At 39.3% G+C, this 15,930-nt stretch overlaps 1 protein-coding gene across 5 annotated transcripts in view; it reads left to right on the forward strand.

Annotated features, from left to right (window-relative positions):
• The first annotated feature begins 843 nt into the window (after window positions 1–843).
• Window positions 844–15,930, forward strand: part of lcorl (ligand dependent nuclear receptor corepressor-like) — a 215,095-nt gene continuing 200,008 nt past the window's right edge. For 3 of the 5 annotated variants that reach the window (XM_028801771.2, XM_051928255.1, XM_028801770.2), the window contains exon 1: window positions 1,043–1,178. In XM_028801771.2, coding sequence (XP_028657604.1) covers window positions 1,082–1,178 — 97 coding nt within the window. In that variant the 5' untranslated portion in view covers window positions 1,043–1,081. Of the gene's footprint in view, window positions 1,179–15,930 lie in introns of all 5 variants that reach the window. The other 2 variants (XM_028801767.2, XM_028801764.2) reach the window with 2 other exon arrangements.

Here is a 15,930-nt window from a genome sequence, read left to right on the forward strand (position 1 = left end):
GGGTATTCACACATTAGTATTTTTTAACCTCGGATTTACTAATTAAGGAGTACTTTATGGAGAAATGTTGTATTTGCTCGTAACGCTGCCAAGCCTCATTGCATCCGTCTGATGCAAACGGCCATTTTTATTTTTATGTGAATCATCATGTTAATGCTCATATTTTCTGCAGTCATAAACCTGTCTGCATCTATGGCTGTTCAAGCAAACACACTCGACGCTTCTGCGTTTGTATTGTTGAAATGTCCTTTGCGTTCTACTTCTTTCGGAAAACAAATATTTCATTAACATGTGTACAGGATACAATTTTGTCTCAATAACCTTTTTTTTTTTTTTTTGCACAGCGGGTCAAACGAAGACCAGAGCCATTTTAAGAATAAAACCGCACAGCGTTATCCCGCTTGATGACTTTGAGTGACTAATGCCAGTAAAGCCAACCTACCATTCAACACGACAAGGCGCTCCAGACGACACACCAGGAGTCTCTGCCCTTCTTCAAAACAAAAGAAATTTCTAAAAAGTGTAGAATTTAACTAGCTATGAACATAAGGAAATAAATGTAGGTTTATTTTAACTTAAGAATGACAGAAAAGTAACATGCAAAACTGCTACAGTTATTTTAACCTTAACTTGACAAAACAATAAAGAACCTCGTGCTTTGCTTTCACTTTTTATGCAGTTATGCTTTTCCACAGTCGCATTTTGTGACTTTTTTCCGATTTAATTGTATTTAATTAGTCTGAAAAGAGGCGCATCGAATAACACTAGTTATATGATAACACAACCTACAAAATAGACAGTGTAGTTCTATCTACTAATGAACAGTAAGGGCATTATCTCTGTAAATATGTCGTGCAATATAAATTTTGTGACAAGTCGTGCTCTCTGACAGCAGATAGATTGTTTTGCGTAAATTTAAAGGTACTGTGACCACTGGTATGCTAATGGTTAAATTTCCCGTTGTGTGGCGAGTGGTTATTAGTTGAAGCTCCACCCCGCCCCGTGACACGTTTCAATCACTGACGGATATGTAAATGACGTCGAGTGACGTCACACGCAGAATGCGAGAAGGACCGAAAGAATGGCTGCCCAGTGCCGTAGCTCCAAATGCACGGCAGAGAGAAAAGGCTTTCGGCGGGAACTAGACTCGTGGCGGCACAAATTGATACGTTGTGTAGGTCAGTAAATGCCTCTTTGCTTCCCCTTCACGTGCGAGCAATTGGATGCTTCTTTAGAGGTTTGTTTTGGTGCTGAACTGTTCTTGCCTTGGTACCCAAATTGACCATACTTGAAGTTCAATAGGAGAGGTACCTTTGCTGTCTCCATTTTCTTTTGTCTTGCGCCCTCGCTGTTCTCTAACGCATCCTGTGCCCCCTCGGGAGTATTTAAGAGCTCGGGCAAGATGGAGTGTAGAAAGAGTTTTGGTGTAAGATGCGTATCATGAAAGTGTTTTGATGATACAACTCCCTCTTTTTTACACGTGTAAAGTGGAGAGGGGGTTGTTCTGTGGCTTTAAGAGAAGATTCGTTTGGGGACGGTTGGGATTTGAAGTTTATTTTCGAAGTAAATTCAGCTGCCATGGAGACGGTTTCATGCTTGCTGCGTAATGGCTTTCCGAAGTGTACTGTCACGTGATCGCCGTTATGGCTTACAAACATCTCGGCCTGTCCAAATGCACCCTCTATTGAAAACGTGACGTTTGGAACTCTCTCTCTCTTTTTTTTTTTTTCGTCGGTCGTGACCAACAGCTGCTTTGTTAGTGCGGGCGACGACTTGTAGTATGCGTGTGACAGTTTTCAGTTTTGTTCAGTTCTGATGAAGATGCTAGTTTTTTTCCCCTAAATGTTTTAGTCGGTTTCGCTACTGAAGGTCCTTTAAAGCATCTGTGTGCCGCTGGTAGCCTGAGGACCACTAACAAGCACCTGTGAATGCAGCTATTATAAACTTGATTTAAGTCCGCGTTATACGATGACAGGTTTCGTTTTCGTGCACAGTACAGACTACGATGTGTCAAAGTTTGTAGAATTGTGCGACTGAATTGGTTCTCGGGATGTTCGGTGTAATCATACACTTGTATTTTTTTTTTAGTAATCGTGGAATTAACAACCACGTGTACGTTAGATTTCTTGAAAAATCAGTAGTGCGTTTGGTTTTTAATTCATTCGACATTTGACTTGTGCTTTTAATTATTAGTTCACTGTTACAATATTTAAAGTGCGGCATTCGATCCAGATCGTTATCAATTTGCAGTGCTATGGAACCGCGTACCTTTTATGTTTTGGTTGTCCAGGCGTAAAAATGTACAACACAGTGTTTCATTTGGATTTTTTGGCAGAATTTATTTTGGTAGTATGACAAAACGTGTACTTGTGACAATTGCATGCATGTAGGCATACTACGGTACTTTTTATGCGATTTTTGTTTTTTTTAGGTTTACTTCGTGTGTAATGTTCTATAAGGAAACATTGTGCAATGCTTTTATTACAGTGGCAACATTAAAGGAAGTAAAGTTCAGGTGGTAAGGAGATACTACTAGGCATCATACGCTGTAGTTTGTCTGAAGCAGTCGAAATGTTTCATATGTCAGAGTGGTATACTAGATTGCCGTGCGGAACAGTGGTTCATGTCTGTGTCCTTTATACAAGTAGTGAGTAATGTTGATCCGTGGTGAAGGTGATTCTAAAATAAGTAGGTATCTGTTTACAATAATCGCATCGTCCCATCAGATATACAGTACCTAAAAAAAATAGAAGCTGGGAGGAATTTTGACCATAGCAGAAATGTGATCTGTAAGAATATATAAAGATCTCTTAATATTTATTAGGTATACAGTAGACGGTTAAATCTTACCTCTTTTTAATGGTTTTATTCTCCGCCCATTCTTTCAGTGTGAATTGTACAGGCTTTCTTTGTTTGCTCTCATAGTCTAAAGATGTGCGTTCAGCTTTGATTTGTTCAGTTGTGGAGGACTTTTAAGTATGTTACTACTGAATGTGTCTGTGATGGTTAGATAATCTTCATCCGGAATAGTTCTTTGCTCTCCTTCTTGAGGTGTTGGTATATGTTGCAGCTCCATGTTACATTGTGTTGGGGGGAGAAAAAAGGAGGTTTAGCTTTTACTTTGTGTATCATAAATACCTATTGTTTCTTCTAATGCTTTGTTTATTGAGCATATTTGACTAAATGACATGCATTGCCATACTTCTTTTAAGTAGATCAAAATATCTGTGACATTTGCTTTTCTTGGTGCGTTACTTACTTTCAATTACTTTGAAATTTTTTCTCACAAGCAGCTGGTGGTGTTTTTAAAAATGGAACTGTGGAAGATTTGAGAAGTAAATTAATTTTTTTTTTGAGAAAATCTTAATCCTTACTTTTCTGGGGTCAATGCATTCTGTGTTGCTATGGTTCCACTGGAGCAAAGCTCCCAAAAGCATTGTGACACTTAATTACTAAAGTTACCTTAATCGCAAGAGGGTCAATTTAGGATATTTTCATAAAATCCATCTAACTAAAGTAATTCATGAACTCTAATGTAAACTAACAACCTATCTGACCTAGTCATTATTCACAAAGCACTTGTTTTTTTGGAGCTTGCCTGCAGTTCTATCCATAAAGGTCAAAGGCTCCTCCTCATGGTAGTAGAAAATTCACTAATGCCTTGGGGCCTCATTTTTAAAACTTTCTTACACATTTCAGAGTGTATCAGCCATTTCTTATGCAAAATTCCGAATTTATAAAACAAACTTGGTGTGAAAATATAAGCCTGATGCAGATTTTTTTTTTGTTGTTGCCCTTTTAGCGACATCAGGCAGCAGAACAACTTTGTCTGCAAAGTTCCTAAAACTAATGTAGTTTAAACTGAAATGTTCACTTAGTACAGCTGCCTTCATTCGGCATTAGTAGTAACACCTAATATATATGCTTAGCAGTTGTCTTATTGTGTAGCTTATTTTGTCTATATTAAGGGAGTGTTGTGTGTTTTAGGACATACCTGGCAATGACAGCATTGGCTGTTTTGGACGGTATCGCCAATAGCAGGCTACCCGGGATCGAGATGTATTTTCTTGTCATGATGATGACTGGCTTGTATACTGATTAGGTTTCATAGATCCATTCCCTTAGAGCTCTGTGCAGACAGGAGTTTACACTACAGAAAATATCATGGAGAAATCTGGTAATCCGTCGTTCTGTTACATGTTTTACCAATAGTAGGGTATTTGGGCGACAGGCAGTTTCCAGCATGAACTAACTGACCATTCAGGAATGTCACAGTCATCCCTGAGCCTTGTCCTGCAGTCTGTATGGAATAGTGTAATTACAATGCTAATCAGATGTATAAAGTTTCTTTATGGTCAGGGTAAGAAAGCTGAGATCAAAAGGCAATTTTTAAGTGTTTGCTGATATTCATAATATAATTGGCATAATTGACTGCACACTTTGATAAAAGCACCATCACAAAATATGAGAACGGTATGGTCAAAAATTATATCATGATATAAGCTGTCACCATGGTAATTTTTTTTTAATCGTATCACGTTATCTATGTGCATATACTTTTCAGACTGAATCCAGTTTAGGTGCTTTTCTGTTGGTCCATTTTTGTAGGTTAACACTATGTAGTTCTACTGCGCTTATTCTTAAGGGCCATTTTAGTTAGCTAGGTTAATAATATATTTTATATGGTGCCTTTCCCATTCTTGAATTGATTCACAGAATTCCAAGCAGTAAAAAAGCAGCCAAAAAAAAAAAAACATGATGAATATCAGCAAAAGATATTGAATAAAGATAAATACAGGAAACACAAAGTTTTGAATTAGAATAAAAGTTAATAAACCAAAATTAAAGACATTAATTCAGATACTGAAAGAAAACCCTAAACAAATAACATTTTTGATATAAATGCAAATCCTCCAAAGCATCTGGACAGAAAGTTAAACTGAAAGAGAGGGTTAGAATGTCAGGGTAAATTAAATGCCTCCCTGAACAAATGAGATTTTATTTATCCATATTACTAACCGAGAATGCTAAACCGGATGGACGCAGGGACATCCGGCCATGGGCCGTAGCCACAAAAAGACGTACTGCGCAGGCGCACCAAGAAATGAGGCGCCGCGAGAGGCGGACAAGACCACAGAAAAAAGGAGTGAGCACAGAAAAAAGGAGTCAAACGCAGGCGACGCACACAGCGCCGCACGAGCAAACCCCCCCCCCACACACACACACAAGCAACGGACGGGACACACACAAAGAGGAGGATTTAATCCCATTGCACACGAAACGGGACGCACACAAAGAGGAGGATTCAACAAGCCACAAGCACACAAAAAAAAGAAGCCGCGAGCACCACACAAAGCCCATTGGACACGAAACGGGACAGACTACGGACATAGCAAACGAAACGTACACAAAAACGACGATTCAGACCCACGACCACAGTAACATAAATAACAAATGACACACAAAGCCCCATTTCTAAATGAACCGTCCGTATTAAACATACGTCATCTCAACACGTTCACAATATGCAGCATAGGTAGATCTCATTACAATGAGGCACTATTAACCGTTCAACCGCAGAAAAAGCTCCATATTAACAGTGAGTGCGATCCTCCTTATTACTTATCCATATTTCTCACGCTCAAGAACAAACAAGTCATGAATTCACGATCACAGGTACAAAACGATACCGCTCGGATAACGGGACCAAACACAATTCACACTATGCAGCATAGGTGGATCTCATTACAATAAGGCACTATTAACCGTTCAACCGCAGAAAAGGCTCCATATTAACAGTGAGTGCAATACTCCTTATTACTTATCCATAATTCTAGAAGAAAAAATGTCTCGGCTCCAAAAACGCAAAGCTCAACTAAAGCTTCTAACTAACGATGTACCTAAAAGTAAAAACTTTATGAACTGCATTAGATCCTACAATAGTTCATTTGCTTTTGCATCTACCGGAGTAAATATCAGGCCACCAAAAGGCAATGGCCCATACTGCTTTCGCATATGTGCACAAATACTGCATCGCATTGGAACAGTGCACCCTGAAACAAATCAACAACGCAAACATGCACAAATCTACATCCTAGATCCACATGACGCAATCTATCAATCAAAGTGCTGCATCGCAACAGGCACGGATTCAAAACGAAACACCTCCCGTCTCAGACATACGTTAACGGCAAGGAAGGCTACAACGGGCTTCTCACACAGCACAGGCAAATCGAATACAGCTCCAAAACAACACGTCCCAAATACTACACATGCAACATCGCGCCTCTCAAACGGCCCAAGCAAAACATACACCAGGAAAATTCATTCGGATTAATGAATGTCATTTGCAATCATTGTCATTCAGTTCACTTCCCTGAAGAAACAACTGGCAATACAAGTAATACATTTACACGTTGTTGTCAAAAGGGTCAAATTAGACTGCCTCCTTTACATTCATATCCTGAATATCTACAGAAGCTTCTAACTAACGATGTACCTGAAAGTGAAATCTTTATCAACTGCATTAGATCCTACAAATCGGTATCCACTATGAACATTAACGGTGGCACTGCATGTGACATCCGTCTTGCGAAAATGTTAATTATTGATGAATGTACAATGGCATCCAGTCACTTACTCAACACCATTCATAAACTTCTACAAACGTTTATGAATAATAATATTCGCTTTGGAGGAAAGGTACTTTTATTAGGAGGAGATTTTAGACAGTGCTTAGCTATTCTTCCACATGCCATGTGCTCAGCTATTGTTCAGTGCACCTTAAAATACACAGACAATTGGCATTGCTTTCAAAAGATACAGTTAGTAAAAAAGATACGATGTCCAGAACCAGATCATAACAATTGCTTATTACAACTGGGAGATGGTACACTCACCAATACAGATGGACTTCACCCACATATTATTACAATTCCTCAAGCCTTTATCTGCGACGACTTAGTTACAGACAGATTTGGAACAGCAATCTCATTAGACCAAATGCCCCTTTTAACAAAACGCACTATATTATGTCCAAAAAAATATTAATGTGGAAAACATAAATACCCAAGTCATTCCATTACTTCCTGGAGAGACACAACTCTTTCTAAGCTCTGACAAACTTGACTCTGATCACAACAATAACCATCTTCATTGACATTACAAGTTCTGACCTGGAATTACCTTTTACACTTAAACGGCGTGTACAAAGAAAGTTTCCAATAAACCTTTACACTGTGCCACACACTTTATTGTTTGCTTTCTATTTGCATCATCTACACCTTCACACTATTCTATATCTCATTCATACATCACGCTCTTTGTCATTCCCAACACCAGGGGTTGGTGAGCGAAGCGAGCAGGGGGCGGAGCCCCCTAGTTTTAAATAAACGTATGAGTCTGCTGATCTAATTATTTTATATTTAAACTATCTTTTTTGTGCAAAGTATAAAATAAGAACTAAACAAGGGATTAACATATTGCACATACAATTATAAAGTCACAGAATCTTTGAAATTGTATAGTTTAGACAATATAATGAAAAAATGAGCTATTCTTTCCAATTCCTCTTTCTACAGAAGTCAATGTTTGTGGACGATTCTTTAAAAAAAAATTCTAGAGAAGAAATAGCATTATTTATATGAATCAAAATGTTTCCTGTTCCATTGCTTTCTGACTTTGAAGATATGCAGCATTTCAGCATATATTGATCAAAAGATGTAAAAATGCATATTGTTGCCTCCTTATAACTTTTATTTATATTAGTCTGTCTGTTTTTTTCCCCACCTACTGTGGTGCTCAGTTTCTGTTTGTGTCCTAAGCATGCTCTTATTTTGCTTAATGATTAATCCATGACTACTTTATATCATTCAGTTTTTGAATTGGAACAATTAATCATACAACGTTTTTATTGGCATTTTCAACCGTCACAGGGTAGAGTGAGTGGCCCTCTTCAAAGTCCAAAGACATGATCAAATCTAAAATTAATTTCATAGTGTGAAGGGGGTAGGGATTGAGGGTAAGGATGTGGCCCTCTTCGAAGTCCAAAAATCTAACCATAAATAGTTTTGGAGTTGGTTTGGGGTTTGTGGTTGTGTGTTGCAAGAAGTGGCGTTGTGTCAGAAGGTGACAGAACGCTTACTCCACCTATCATGCCATCTCTTTTTCAACAAGTAACAAAGGAAAATGGGGACTTCCTGATGTTTTTAACCATGGTAAAAATAATCGGGGCTGTGGAGTTGGTAGATTAATCCTTCGACTCCGACTCCTTAGTTTCTGGTACTTCTGACTCCACCTCCCCGACTCCTGTATTTAATATGCTAATGTATTTTCCATGTTGATTGAAGGAAGGCAACATACACGTCTTTTAACCACAGAACTTCTGGCCAGGAAGCTGACTTTCTACCGTATTGGCCAGTTTAAACAAAAGACAAGAAACCCTGAACACACATCAGGCCACCTACATCATTACACTTGTTTACACTCAAATGAACTTGTTAAACACATTATATCTGAAATAAAATTAAAACACTTTTTGAAAATGTACCATAATCCAGATTACAATATTTGAATGTCAGGTTGTATAATACAGTAGCTCAGCTGAACTTCACACTAGTAACATAACTATGCACTGGGCTTTATTTGTACATCAGAGAAGTACTTATGACTGTTGTTTGAAATGGGACATTTGAACTTGCTGTATTTTTTTTTCTTCATTACAATTTAAATTTATTAGGAGTCTGAGTCGGTACATTTTTGCCGACTCCGACTCCAGGTACCCAAAATTGTCTCTGACTCCTCGACTCCACAGCCCTGAAAATAATAAGCAAAAATTTCAACTTGGGTACCATGCACCTCTATATTATGGAAGAAATTTGGTTTTATAAACTGAAAGCACTTTTATTCAATATATAACCAAAATGTGACACTTGGAAGTTGCAAGGTGGCCCAGCTCAACCCAAAATTCTTTTATTTTATCAAGTAATACTTTGGGAAGCAGACTTCGGGGTTTTGCAAGATATGAGAATTAGCTTCTTCGTAAGTAAACTGGTATAATTTTTCTTTCTGATGATAATTGGAACACTACAAGAGAGGAGATAAAGATGTGTAGGGCCCTATGGAATCCGTTTTAATTTTTCACAAATTCAGTTTTTTTTTTGATTTTCGGTTTTCACAGTTTTACCTTTCCTTGATTCAGATTTTTGGGTTTTTCAGGTAGGAGCCCAGATCTTCCATGATGGTGTATGCTAAGATTGCAATAGGGCAGTGTGTGCCCTCTAGAATTGTAAGAGCTGTTACTAGTTTGATGCATCCTTCTGAGATGAAGGTTAATTTCACTTTTATGTTCTAGGATATTTGTCACAGTCTGAGCTGATGTTTTCTCAGCCAGAAAGAACTCTCTATAGAGGCGAATATGTTCAGTGTTGTACCCTACTGATTTGAACCATGAAGTATGCCTTAGTTGGCACAATCCCATTCAGTGACAACAAGGTTGCCCATCTCCTTTTCCTGGCAGGCTTCTTGAAGGAGGCACACTTTACCCACATCACTAGTGATGCAGCCTCACTGAAGTATTTATAGTACCTCCAGGTCTCTCCGACCAAACTGATGACATGACACAAGCAGGTTGAATGTACAGTGTTAGGCATAATCCCTTTTAAAACTTCCTGGTATGCTTTCAGACAGTATGATGCATTGTCTCCTACTATTGCTAAAATGTCATTAAGATTCAGCTGGTTGTTGTGAAGGGGCTGAAGTGCTGCATGTGAAAAGGTGGAAAAGTTGCAGCTCTCCATAAACATAACATTTGCAAAAAGTACTTGTCTTCAGTACCTGTAATTGTAATTATGTAAATTATTTCCAATGATTCTTAAACCTTAAATGTTGACAGTAGTGCTGGGCGGTATACCGGTTCATACTAAAAAACTTTTTTTATTTTTGTTATGATATGGATTTTTCTTATACCGCAGCACCGGTTTAAGTAGCCTAAACAACGTTCGGAACGTGGTGCTGCAGGAAACTGTTTAAATGGGGACCTTTTTCACTGCTGCACCGCTAAGCACACATGCAACGGAGTGCATGCATTAGTGGAGGTATTGAACGGTGAAAATGGACAGAGAGCATTCCGAAACTGAAGCTGTAGCAGATGATAAATTTGAACATGATGACACAGAAGAACTTTTGCTGAAAAAAGGAGCCGTGTCTGTTGTCTGGAGATACTTTGGTTTTAAAAGGTCGGATGTGGACCATTATGTTCAAATTTGTGAATACTGTTTCTATACTACTGGATAATACTGCAAGTTGTACTTGTTTTATTTTTTTATTTTTTATCGGTACTGTGTACCGATATTTTAGGATTTTAGGAGACCCAGGCCCCTCCTGGACCCCGTGATCATCAGAGGTGACTCTGTGCAGAGGGTGCAGACCTATAAATACCTGGGTGTGCAGCTGGATGATAAGTTGGACTGGACTGCCAATACTGATGCTCTGGGCAAGAGAGGACAGAGCCGACTATACTTCCTTGGAAGGCTGGCATCCTTCAGCATCTGCAATAAGATGCTGCAGATGTTCTATCAGACGGTTGTGGCGAGTGCCCTCTTCTACGCAATGGTGTGCTGGGGAGGCAGCATAAAGAAGGACGCCTCACGCCTGGACAAACTGGTGAGGAAGGCAGGCTGTATTGTAGGCATGGAGCTGGACAGTTTGACATCTGTGGCAGAGCGACGGGCGCTCAGCAGGCTCCTGTCAATCATGGAGAATCCACTGCATCCACTGAACAGTATCATCTCCAGACACAGGAGCAGCTTCAGCTACAGACAGCTGTCAATGTCCTGCTCCACTGACAGACTGAGGAGATCGTTCCTCTCCCGTACTATGCGACTCTTCAATTCCACCCGAGGGGTTTTAAACGTTACAATTATACAAAATTGTCTGTTTTACTTGCATTTTTATCACTCTTTTTTATATATATATATATATATATATATATATATATATATATATATATATATATATATATATTAACATTTTTTTTTATCAGTATGCTGCTGCTGGAGTATGTGAATTTCCCCTTGAGATTAATAAAGTATCTATCGAATAGTGTGACGACATGTTGAATTTATTCTTGACATTTCCACTTTAATCTCGACGCTTATGATGAGAATAAAGTTGACCTGTTGACTTTATTCTCGTAATTTGTCATTAAAGTAGAACATTGTAAACTAAACTTAATCTTAAAATGAATATTTAATTTACTAGATTTTCTCAAACTCCGTCATAAGTTATGTAGCACATTAAATGCTTTGTATTAAGTGTTCCCCGAGCCATGTTCGTCGCTACGTGCTTCTTAAACTGATTTCCTCTTGCACTAAGAGAAGGCGTAGCCAGTGATCACCACACAGAATACATTAATTTCATGATATTCCTGCTCCCTGAACATTTAGAATGTTAAGATAAATACTTGATATCATTTTCATGATGAAATGCATTAATGCATGTATTAATCATGTGAGGCATGGTGGCTTGGAGGTTGCACTGCTGCGTCGCATCAAGGCGGTCCCAGGTGTTCCCTGCCTTGAATTTGCATGTTTTTCTGGTGGCCCCGTTCAGGATTTGCTGCTGTTTCACACACAATGCTTACAGGGATGGGTGCCACCCTGAATGGGTGGCATAATTAAACATGTATAACTAAGATTTTTTTAAAGTTCTGAACACTCCGTGGTCAAAGTTTATAACTAATTTTAATTTCACAAAGACGTTTATCGTGTGGTAATTGGTTATGTGGAGAAAGAAAAAGGAAGGATAGGAACTGGGGGTTTGGTTTGTCAGACAGAGACAGCACGGCTGCAATAAAGTAAGCCTGCTCAGAAGAACATCCATTGAATTCTGTGTTCGTGTCACCAACCACTAGATCACGAACCCAACATTTACACAATATTTAAGTTAAACCTGTGTGATACCCATTCATACATCCAGTTTCTCGGAGCCTTGTCACATCTACCATAAAGTTCTGTACACTGAACGTACACCTGGAGACCCCTTACTGTGAGGGAGCAGCAATATGCCACAACCCTATGCATGTTTAATACATGCTTTAATGCATTTCATCATGAAAATGATACCAAGTATTTATCTTAGCATTCTAAATTTTCAGAGAGCAGGAATATCATGAAGTGAATGTATTCTGTGTGGTGATCGCTGCCTGCGCCTCCTCTTAGTGCAGAGGAAGTCAGTTTAAGAAGCACATAGCGATTAACAACTGGTTCGGAGAACACTTAACACTAAATATTTTTAATGTGCTACAATAGTTATGACGGTTTGAGAAAAAGTAGTAAATTAAATATTGATTTTAGGATGAAGTTTAGTTTATGACATTCTACTTTAATGACAAACTATGAGAATAAAGTGGAAATGTCGACTTTAATCTCGACATAGTTTTTTTTTTTTTATTTTATTCTTCACTATGTATTTTTTTTTCTTCACCGTGGCCGTAATACACTTCCGTAGGGCTATACCACAAATAGCATTATAAATGCAAGTTGCAGTTTTATTATTTATGTATATAGCCTAGCTTGAAGTAAGGTCCACATTAATGGAATTTGCAAAATGATGGTTCAATTGATAAAGATGTCATCACCAAGTTGCACTTGTTTTATTTTATTTTTATTTGGTGAATACTGTGTAATGCACCTGGGCGTGAATTGAAGTCTTGAAGTAATAGTATTATTACTGGAAGTTGCACTATTATTTATTTTGTTAATTATTAGTTTAAATATTATGCAGTTTAATGATGGTAAAGTCGTTTAAAAAGTCACTTTAACGTGTCAGTGGACAGAGATGGTTAACATTAACAGAAAGTGTAGTTGGTTTACAAAAAATATTTACAATACCTTTTCAAAGGCATGTTCAGTGCAATTCAACTTTTGACAAGAACCTCTGGATATTTTACTAAGTCTAAATGCCTCTTTGGATGGTTGAAAATATGTTGTGAAAATTTCAGTTTAAGTTGTTTACAAAATTTGTTCAATAAAAAGGTTTTGTATTTTAACTGCAACTGTCATGCAATGTGATTCCTTCTTTTCATTAGTTTTCGGGGGGAGGGGCACTATCACTTTATGGGGCCTTGCAAACCTGTATTAATACTTGTGTGCACATAAAAATTTTTTTTTTTTGTAAAATGTACAATTCTCATGACAGTGGAATAGGTTATTCTTAGCCAGTCTACTGCAGTAATTGCAGTGTAAAATATGGTTAACATCCACTCATGCATGGGGAAAAAATACTGGCAGACACCGTGAAACCGGTATAATTTTGAAAAATACTGTGATATAGAATTTTGGTCACACCGCCCAGCAGTAGGCATGGCAGCAGATGTTGCTTTAAGGAAAGACGAGGATGAGGTGGAGGCTTCGACCCATAGTTGTGGCTGTTGGACATCGAGTGGGGAAGCGATGCCTGGGTTGAAGTTGGTGTCAAGTTAGGATAGCCCCTCTGTTTTCAGGTGGCTTGGGCGTCCTCCAGTCTGTGGGTCAGATCTAGAAGTGAGTGGACATCGTTCTGGAGCATCTCCTCACAAAGGTTTTTGTTTATCCCTGACAAGACTGAATCAACAGCAAGCTTTTCCACAATGCACTCAAGTGTCTCTATGGAACCAGCTTTGGGTCATATCCACTAAGTTCTGGGGCCTCATGTTTAAATGGTGTGTACGCACAAAGGTGTTGTGCATGCCCGTTTCCATGCTCACTTCAAGATGTACAAAAACTAAACTTGGCGTAAAGCCACACACGTTCTCGCACCTGCCTTACCCTGTGCATACACAAGTTTCCATTCGGTTTTGCAGACTGACGGCACCAGTGTCAAAGCAGTGCTATTCTTCCTGTTTCCCATTCGTTTTTTAGATTCACATCCCTGACGTGGCTTTATCAAATGCACTGAAATTAATTGCATATCGTTTATAAATTTAAGGCATCTGATTGTAATCAATCTGTAACAATATAATGGTATTCGTAATGGCCAAACTATTCCAAGTATCATAACTGCTTTAGCGTTGTTACTCTTGGTGCACTACTCGAGTATTTTAACCCACTGTATCTGAGTGTGGAATCGCAGGTGTACAGCTGCTGATCGGAAAGAGTGCAGAGGATTATTGGGATACAGTAATCCCTCACTTATCGCGGGAGATCAGTTATCTCGGTCGGCCTTGGAACCTAATTTCCACGAAGTAGGGACACCATATTTATTTAATTATTTAATGTGTATTTGGACGTTTTTAAACCCTCCCTGTATTGTTTACAACCCACCCTTTACTCTATTAATAACAGGGACAACTGCTAAGCAATATGAAATCGGTAGATAAGTGTACACTTACTGTATAGCGAAGTACACGTAGCAGCTTGTAGGTGGTCATGACGTCGTCGACCTTGTTGCAAAGATTCCTAAAGCAGATCCCATCCAGACTACTGCCTTATCACGTCCACTTGCAACTCGTTTTGCGCCCTGGTTAAAGGACACTGCGGCCGTAGATCTTATATGCTTTTCCTCCTTTTTAAATAAAAAGAATCGTGGACTCATTGATGCCTGCAGCGGTGTAGCTGTTCCCTTTTTTCAACATATCCAAAACTTTTACCTTTTCTGCAATCATTTGCATCTTCTGTTGGCGCTTGGACACAGCCCCTGAAGCAGGAGCACGTTAATGCTGAATGAGTGAGATGAGACTTCCTGGTTAATGCAACACTCCGTCGCCGAGCCAATCAGCAGCACACAGGATCTTAACTGCGTGCTCTGATTGGGTAGCTTCTCAGCTATCCGCCAATAGCATCTCTTGTATGAAATCAATTGGGCAAACCAACTGAGGAAGCAAGTACCAGAAGTAAAAAGACCCATTGTCTGCAGAAACCTGCGAAGCAGCGAAAAATCCGCGTTATATATTTAGATATGCTTACATATAAAATCCGCGAAGTCGTGAATCCGCGAAAAGTGAACCGCGAAGTAGCGAGGGATTACTGTACAGCATCTACCCTGGAGAACATTTATAGCACACACGCTGTCTCAGCCATGCACACAGTCTATTTGAACTTCAACCATTTAGCAAACACTTCAGAGCCTTTCCTGCACGAACCTCAAGGTTCAGAAACGGTTTCATCCCAAGAGCTATAAACACACTCAATCAGGCCATCAAATGCTCCTGGTAGAACTGTTTGTACTTAGAATTACCTCACTGTAAACTTGCACTACAGTTGTAGTATTGCACAACTTGAGCCACTTTATGAACCGTTTGCACTATGTACATGTACATTGTACTGATGCTTTCATATTGTATATTTTTCATTATTTTCTTGAAAAATAAGTTTATGGAGGATTTGCATATTGAATCTCATTGTACCATACAATAACAATAAAGGAATTCATTAGAAGAGAGCACATCCACATTACTAACCGAGAATGCTAAACCGGATGGACGCAGGGACATCCGGCCATGGGCCATAGCTGCAAAAAGACGTACTGCGCAGGCGCCCCAAGAAATGAGGTGCCGCGAGAGGCGGCTGCGACCACAGAAAAGCCGCGACCACAGAAAAAAGGAGTGAGCACAGAAAAAAGGAGTCAAAGAAATGAGGCGCCGCGACCACAGAAAAAAGGAGTCAGCACAGAAAAAAGGACTCAAACGCAGGCGACGCACACAGCGCCGCAGGAAAGCCATTGCACACGAAACTAGCACACAAAAAAAAAAGAAGCCGCTCGCGCCCCACAAATCCCACACCCACCTCCAAGCATCCCCCCCCCCCTACAAGCAACGGATGGGACACACACAAAGAGGAGGATTCAACAAGCCCCTGGCACACAAAAAGAAAGAAGACGCTCGTGCCCCACCAATCCCACCACCCCCCCCCAAGCAACATCAAGACGCTGGCAAAGCACACAGCGCCGCACGAA

This window comes from Erpetoichthys calabaricus, chromosome 5 (genome assembly GCF_900747795.2).
Source record: "Erpetoichthys calabaricus chromosome 5, fErpCal1.3, whole genome shotgun sequence".
NCBI classification, from domain to species: Eukaryota; Metazoa; Chordata; class Cladistia; order Polypteriformes; family Polypteridae; genus Erpetoichthys; species Erpetoichthys calabaricus.